Source organism: Pteropus alecto, unplaced genomic scaffold, assembly GCF_000325575.1.
Source record: "Pteropus alecto unplaced genomic scaffold, ASM32557v1 scaffold7, whole genome shotgun sequence".
Classification (NCBI taxonomy): domain Eukaryota; kingdom Metazoa; phylum Chordata; class Mammalia; order Chiroptera; family Pteropodidae; genus Pteropus; species Pteropus alecto.
In genome coordinates this window covers 52,561,683-52,570,143 of record NW_006494614.1, presented here as the reverse complement: position 1 = coordinate 52,570,143, position 8,461 = coordinate 52,561,683, and the positions used below count along the sequence as shown (strand labels likewise).

The 8,461-nt window shown below is 34.6% G+C and overlaps 1 protein-coding gene across 8 annotated transcripts in view; it reads left to right on the top strand.

The window, feature by feature from the left end:
• Window positions 1-8,461, top strand: part of PRCP (prolylcarboxypeptidase) — a 55,610-nt gene that overhangs the window by 24,458 nt on the left and 22,691 nt on the right. For all 8 annotated transcript variants that reach the window (XM_006926657.3, XM_006926656.3, XM_015600513.2 and 5 more), the window contains exons 3-4: window positions 4,745-4,885; window positions 7,961-8,062. In XM_006926657.3, coding sequence (XP_006926719.1) covers window positions 4,745-4,885; window positions 7,961-8,062 — 243 coding nt within the window. The remainder of the gene's footprint in view (window positions 1-4,744; window positions 4,886-7,960; window positions 8,063-8,461) is intronic.

Below are 8,461 nucleotides of genomic sequence, written 5' to 3'. Positions count from 1 at the left end.
CATAAGCAGTCCCTGTTTGCAATAGTGTATTTTTACCGACAAAGCAAACTGGGTTTTGTCCTAGGTAGGCTTGGGTAGAGGATAAAAGCACATGGAAAATAATCGTATTTGATGTTTATTTACTAGTTATGTTATCTTAGTCAAGTTATCTGACCTCTTTGAGCTTCAGCATCCTTATTGTAAGATTGGTATAATGAAAGTATCCCCAGAGGTGATTGGGAGACGATAAAGTGATCTGTGCCAGCACAGTGTCAGGCACGAAGTAGGTGCTCTGTGTTACCACCCTCATACCCCGCTGCCCCCAGATTGCCACCAAAACTGTGTCTACCAGATGTAATATTCTTATAGGCTTTTCTGGATGTGAACTTCATTTTCAGGTTTTAAGATCCAAATAGTTGTTTTTGCTGCAATAAACTTTATTTAAAGGATATTCTTTTGGTGTCTTTTTACCTACCTATTCTCATGGATCTTTCTCTACAAGGTGAAGGAGGGAAGCTTGAAATTGTTTGGCATGTATGAGAAAGGACTACTATGTATCATTAGAGGTGTGTTTCCTTTTTGAAGGACATGTCTGTGTCACTTTTATATAACTATTAATTTAGTTATTTCGGTAAACCAACTCTCAAAATAATTAAAAGTTCCAGCTCTGCTTCTGACTTGTGACCAAGTCACTTGACCTCTGAACTCAGTTTATTCTATTGAACAATACAGATCAAATGGTTCCTAAGACCTTTGTCCCCTTTCATGTTGTAATTTATAAAATCTCTTTATTCAGGAACCCAGAGCTGGAAGTGGCATGTAGCTTGCAGTTCTCAACAGTAGAGGGCACAGTGTTCCTAGTGTGCTGGGCCATTAGCCTTTGGAAACTGCATTTCTGTACCTGAACGTTGATATTCTTGGTGATAGGAAGGAGCCAAATTCTGTAAAGTAATGTTTTGCAAAAGAGATTTCATATCCTGTTTCTAGCTGTTTAATATTTAGGTGACGCACTCAAAAAACAGAAACAAAAAAAAGATTTTGACATACTAAGGGTACTTCCTATAATTCTGTGAATAACGTCATCATCCCTTTCATCTCATTTAACCCACTAAATACTCCTGATGTAATTAGGTAATTAGTTAATTAGGTAAATGTACCTAAGTAGGTACATTTTCTCTAATCCTCACAGCAATCCTTTGAATTATGTTATTATCCTTATTTTATATAGGAACACACCAGAACTCAGCGGTTAAGTGACTTGCCTGAAGCCTCATAATAGAGATTCAGGTTTAGATTTGCTAACTCTTAAACATGCTTTCTTTCTATCATATCAGGGTTCTTACTCCTTTCCCCCAATCTAAAACAATTAGGGATGATAGCTAGGAGCAGGAGTGCCCTGAAAATGGCCACAGAAGGAATTCTTACTTTCTCTGGTTCTGAAGTTCTTGTGGCCCTTGTTTTTCTAGATGGAAGCTTTTCCTCTGGTAAGAATTTTTTGCCATTTACGTTTAACATGATATATACAAACTGATATCCATGTTTTCAAATTTGAAACCTTTAGACTGGATTATTGAAATGTTTTTCTTTGTGGCTGCCTTAAGTGTGCAGCTATATCTCATTTTACAAGAAGCCTCGGCTCTCAAGTCAATGGGTAAGGTGAAAATAGTGATGGCAAAATTGTCTTTGAAAATCCCATAGTAAGGCATCTTAGAAAGCCATATACTTCCTTTCTTTAAGTCCAGCACAGCCAGTCTTTCTTCCTTCGTTGCAAAAGATCATGGTGTTTCCTGTTGAATTTCAAATGATACAGTTGGCTTTTATTTGGGAGCAATGTTGAGTGGTAATTCACATTTTTAAACACCAGAGTCTCATTCAGCATGGTGAGATGCTTAGCATATGAGTATTCTAAAACCCAGATCAAGACAAGGAATAACAGATTCATGTCTTATTTGGGGGCTCATGCTAACTTGGTGGTTCTCAAAACTTTAGCCATGCATCAAAACCACCTGGAGAGCTTGTTAAAATACAGATTCCTGGGTTCTACTCCCACAGTTTCTGATACAGTAGGTCTGGGATTGAGTCAGAGGATTTGCATTTCTAACAGGTTCCCAGATGATGCTGTTCCTGCAGGGACCTCACATGGAGAACTGCTGTACTCCTTGAATAGAAGCAGGTGAAATAACTTTTCTATCTTCCCTTCACTCTGTGCTTTTCTTGCCCTCTTTTATTTTTAGGCAAATGGGTTGTCTCTTGGCCAACTTCATCCTGTTGTTTAGATTACTATTTGGCCCAGAACAAGTACTTGGCCCATTCAGTAGATGCCTGTTGAATGAATGATTGAGTGAGTTAACATAGATAATGGGAGGAGTTTTTAGCACATGGACATCATTATTATATACCTGTTCCACATAAACTGCTATTTTCCTGAAGGTTGGTAGTCTTTAGTTTAAAATAGCTTATATTTTAGGACGATATATGGAAATGATCATGGATATCAAGAAGTTTGCAATTAGGTCCAGTTTTGAGAAGCTTGCATTTGGGAACCTTTGATATGAATGTGAAGTGTGTGTGTGTGTGTGTGTGTGTGCGCGCGCGCGCACGCACGCGTGTGTGTGTGTAGATGTAGCCAAGTATGGGGTGTTCCGTCCGTTTTGGAATGGCCTAGGGAAGTCTTGCAGGGTCAGGCTTCTGTCTCCTTAAGGCACTAGGGAATGCAGCCCCCATCATCCTTAAGGCTCAATGGGGCTCTGTACTGTGGGGCAACTGTAAATTCATATTGTTGTACATGAATCTTACTGTGTTATAGAATTTGATAATTATATTTTAAATGGTGAGTTTATTAAGCAAAGAGGAGTCTCAAAAAATGTATTCGAAGTTCAGTTTAAGCTTAACATTATTGTCATTTTTATCATTTTTGACACGTTTTATATTATATCTTACAAAGTCTCAGTATCCTGTGTGTTTTGTCTCTCAGTATAGATTCAATTTTCTTCCTTTTAAATTCATTTTACTTTTTTATGCAGAAGTATTTTTAAGTAAATTACAGACAGCATGGCATTCTATTTCTAAATTCTTCTATATGCAGCTATAAAAACAAAAACAAAAACATTTTCTTATGTAGCCAAAATAATATGATCACTCCTAATAAAATTAACAAGTCATTACTATCACCTAATACCTAGTCCATATTCAAATTCACCTAATTGTCCCTAAATTGTCCTTTATATCTTGTTTGTTCAAACTAGGACAAAATCTAGAATCATGCATTGCATCTGGATATTACGTTTTTTAAAATTTACTTAATTTAAAACAGTCTTCTTTTAAGACACTGCCTTGCCATTGTCTTGTAAAAGTCCCACTTCTGGATTTGTCTGATTGTCCCTTCCAAATGTCTTCAGCTTGTTCTCCTACCCTGTGTATTTCCTGGAAAATGGAAATTAGATCTAAAGGCTGGATGGACAATTGAACATTTTTGGCCAGAATTCATCATAGATAATATGTGCTTCGTGTTATACCACATGAGGAGATACATAATCCCTGCCTACCTCCCATTAGTGATGCTAACATTGATAACTAGATCAAGGTGATGGCAGCCTGATCCTCCCATTGCGAAGTTATTTTTTCCCCTTATTACAAAAGAGTATTCTCTATGGTATTACTTTGGCACTAATATGAATGTTCATTCCCCTATCATCTATTCTCCGAATGCTTTAAACACCATTTGGTAATTTTTGCCTGAATCAGTAATTTCATTAGGGTTTATACAAAACTATCATTTTTCTAATTCTTTCATTCCTTCTGCAATAGGTGACATTTAATTAAAGAGAGCTCTTTTTCATCAGCTGGGACTATTTGGTACCCTGAAATACAATTCTGTTGGAAAGGCAGGTTAAATGTCGAGTTCTTTAATTTTTTATTTCCAATTTTAAAGTAAGGTGTTGGTTTAATAGACACATTAAATGGTGGGAAATGAATATTTTTCTTGTGTTCTCTTTTTTGATATCCTTATGGACTAATGGGTTTTCATGAAATGAATATTTTAATCAACTATCATTATTCTTTTTATGTTCAATTTGTTTTATATTCAATATTCAATTTATTAATTCATTTTATGAATACTTTAGGCAATGATAGCCTTTGTGGTTGGGTCCTATGCCAATTGAACATAACTCCATTAATTTTTTTAGCAATTCCTTGCTTCCTTGAATGGCACGATGCATAGGTTTATCTGGTAGCTTCCTTGTCCCAAATGTCAGCCAGCCATGTCACTAACAAGCCCTAGTTCCTTTTAGTGAGGAATGGTATTAAACACCAAAATACTGCTCCTTGGAATGTCAGTTGTTTTGGGGATGACAATGTTTATAGAATTTTTCAGGGTCTGTTTAGTTCTTGAATCTTGATATTGAAAGTTTGGATAATGAAAATTCAGATAATAAGGGATTAATGGGATCACATCACTATTTCCAATTCAATTTTAAAGTTATTGTGTTTTAAAGTAGCTACTTGATTTTGTAATTGTATCTTTTCTCTTACACTAAAAATCTTGACCATCAATAGCATTATTTTGTCTTACAATATAAATAAAATAATTTCAAAACAACAGTATCAATATTACTACTGCTAATAAAGCCAAATGAAGTTTAAATTTTTTGTATACTTTTTGTTGCATAGGTCGATTTTAATGGAGGAACAGATTTAATTACTTTTACGTTGATCTCATTTAATTACTTTCCTTTGAAATATGTCTTGTCTGTTTTTCTTATAGGTGGATCATTTTGGATTTAATACTGATAAAACTTTTAATCAGCGGTACCTAATAGCTGATAAACACTGGAAGAAAGATGGTGGATCAATACTTTTCTACACTGGTAATGAAGGGGACATTATCTGGTTTTGCAACAATACGGTATGTGCAGATTTGTGAAGTTCCTATGCTCTATTTTCTTTTTATTATAAATTGGAAAAAAGATTTTATAGTATATTTGACCACGTTTAACTGTACTTAATTGTGAAGTTCTTTAAAAAATAAACAAAAGATTAAACTCACTAATAATAGAAAACCAGCAAAAGAACATGAATAGAGAGTTCACAAAAGAATAAATACAGATACCCAATAAACCTGCACGTTCAGCCTTAAAGAGTTACGTGTGAAAAGAATTAAATGCTATTATTGAACAATTCAATTTTAAAAGATTTTTTAAAAATCTCAGCTTATTTCTAGAGTAAATAAGAATATGAAGGAAATGGGAATAGGAATGTTATGGCATATAGTTTTTTATTTTATTTTTATAATGGTCTCTAGAATGTAAATACAAGGGCAAGAATTTTTGTATGTTTGTTCAGTAGTATATTCTCAGAGTCCAAGACTGCTAGGCATATAGTAGGTGCTCAATAAATATTTGTTAACTGAATAAATGAATAAAACCTGATCAAAGCCAATGCAAATAAGAAAAAAAAGTCTAAGCTGTCAAGTAGGCACCGACATATTTTAATTTATCTTTACTACTGTCCTATCATTTTTCTTATGTTTATGATGGTGAAAAATGGTATAGCTGTTAGATTGCTTCCCTGACTATATTTGATATCTTTTATAATCCATTATTGAAACTTAATTTAGAAGGACACATGAAAGGAAGAAATTTCCTTTTTAATGTGCCAAAGATAGGATTAGAAAACTTAGACTTTCTATCAAAAACCTATTCTGTCAATTACCTTAAAGTGGAGACTGAATCATATTCTCCACTGCCAATGTCTGGCATCGTGCCTGGTATTCAGGAGATCTCACTAAACGTGTGTTGAACTGAACTGAATTGAAAACAAAGGTATGAACCCAATAGTACTGTGTAATTATATGCCATATTTCTGATTGTTTCCTTAGGAATGTTAAGAGTTTAAATATGTTAGTTGAAAGTAAAGTAATTCCCTAAGAAATGAGATGCTAGTATGTCTATTTCTCTTTGATCAGTGAGTGACAAAGGAAATCAGAACTTGTTTTCCATCATATTCCTGCTCTGTGAAACAACCGAGTTTGCCTTGTCTCCCTTTCTCTTTCTTGTGTGACTTCTCTTTTATGCCAGGGTCATAGGGCAACTTCTCTTGTTTTTCTCTATTGTAGGCAGGCAGCCCTTCCTGCCTTTACCAGACTCCAATGCTCTGACTGGCACTGCAGCATAATCCAAAGTTTGCCAGGGAATCTCTAACCTCGGAAGTGGTAGAAAGAAAGTGTAGGAACAGTTCCAGAGGCAGATTGTAGAAGGACATCCTGGTTTCATCCCAGCTCTATGCACCTTTCATTACATATTAAATTTTCTAGTTGCATATTCACATATTCTGGACATTCATTTATTGAGAGGCAGTGTATCATAGTGCTCAAGAGTGAAGACTTCTACCAGACTGATAAGGTTTGAATTCTCACTTTGCCGCTATGTTGTGTGTCTTTGGGCAACTTTCTTATTCTGTGCCTCAGTTTCCCATCTGTTAAATGGGTATGTTAATAATGTCTAGTTTACAGAGTTGTCGAAGACTAAATAAGAATCGGAAACTCAGAGCAATGCTGGCACGTACGTTATTAAATGTTAATATATTGCATTGACCTCATTTGAAAAATAAAAATACCCTTGAGGTAAGGGCAAATAATCACTTATTACAGTGTTAATCATTTCAATTAAATTGCTTCTTCTTAAAGCCTGGGGTCAACTCCACAGAGGTCTGGCTGTTTTGATGGATGGTCCTTACCCTTAAGAAGCTCATAGTCTGGTAGGGTAAGACACACATATAAGCAAATATTGCAACATACTAATAGAGATCTATACCTGGCACAGTGGTATTGAAAGGAGGGAGTGATCAGCACTGCCATGGTACGGCAGGCAGAGGATGGCATGCTTGAGCTGGGTGTCTATAGATAAATGGCAGAGAATGAGCAGTGTTTAAGAGAGAAAGTGGAATTATTGAAATCATCACAGATGTCAAGTTAAATTCTTCATCTTTATGTGCATAAAATTTCTTTTAATTGTTCATTTATTGATCAAAACAAACAAAAAAATTTAGAGGTTCTTAGTTCTTGTTAGGGAGCAGCAGTGCATCAAAAAGCAAAAATCTGCACTAGGAAGGGCAAATAGTTTTAATATATGCTAAATCTAAATCTAATTGGTTGATGTTGGCCACCTAAAATGCTTTGTTGAGAAGGATTCTGAAGGCACAACTGAGATAAGTGGAAAACTGCAATGATTAATGGCTAACATTACATGTAGAAACAAGGACGTCTTATAGCACTTGATGATTATACTCTGGAGCCAGGCAGTCTGTGTTTGAATTTGACATTGGCACTTTCTAGCTATGTGACTGTAGCAGGTTATTTAAACTCTTGTGCTTCAGTGTCCTTATTTGTAAAATGGGGATAATCAAAATGCATATCTCTTCGATTGTTGTGAAAGTTAAGTGAATTAATACAAATAAAATGTTTATTTGTATTAAGTGCCTGACACATTGTAAGCACTCAATTAATATTAGCTATTGCTAGTTACTATTCATTTTCAAGTAAATAAGATTAATGTAAAACCCAAGTTAGTCCAGTATGCTTATTTGTACTGTTTTTTTCTTTTATGTTGTAAATGTCTATGAGTAGGCAGCAAACTTAAATATTCTCAGCTCTTTCTTAGACTGTTTAGCACACAGTATAATTTAAAGACTATTTTTGACATAATGTTGATTCTATGGCCAGAGTGTCAGAATAAGGAGAGCTGGAATGACTTGTGGTTAAGCAACTTGGGCTTATTTTTGTTTCACTCTAATATAGTTTGAGATCGATAGGCAACAGTGAAACAGCAATTATATAATTTATCTGTGGAATAAGTATAAATTATTGGCTTCTCAGAGAGCTCTTTTGGTCTGATTTAACATTTGTTTTATATGAGTTGCAAAAAAGGTGCAGTGACAATTTTTGTATCTTGCTTTTACCTCTGAATTTATAAATTCTTCCTAGGGGTTCATGTGGGATGTGGCTGAGGAACTGAAAGCTATGTTGGTATTTGCTGAACATCGATACTATGGAAAGTCTTTACCCTTTGGTTCTAGCTCATTCAAAGTAAGTATACTTTTTACTTTTAATTTAATTAAAAATAATTTTAGCATATTTTCAAATTATAGGTCCCACTATAAGAAAGAAATGATAGCTTTAATTTGACCTGCCTGAAATTTCAATAATTTGTATTTAATCTTCCAATTTTATATATAATTTGAACGGATTGAGACTTTTTAAAACCATATTGTTTTCATTTCTAATGCTGATCAGTCTAACTCATGTGCTGAAGCTAGCTAGCCTTCACTAGGTAAATCTTAATCCATGGCTGCACAGATAGTGGAGGGAACTTTTCATTGTTTCAAAAATGTCAGTAAACAATTCTGCTTTATAAATTATACACTTAAATTATTTGCTACTACTGGAAAAAAATGAGTACTGAAATGTTTTTATGTAATCAGGTGG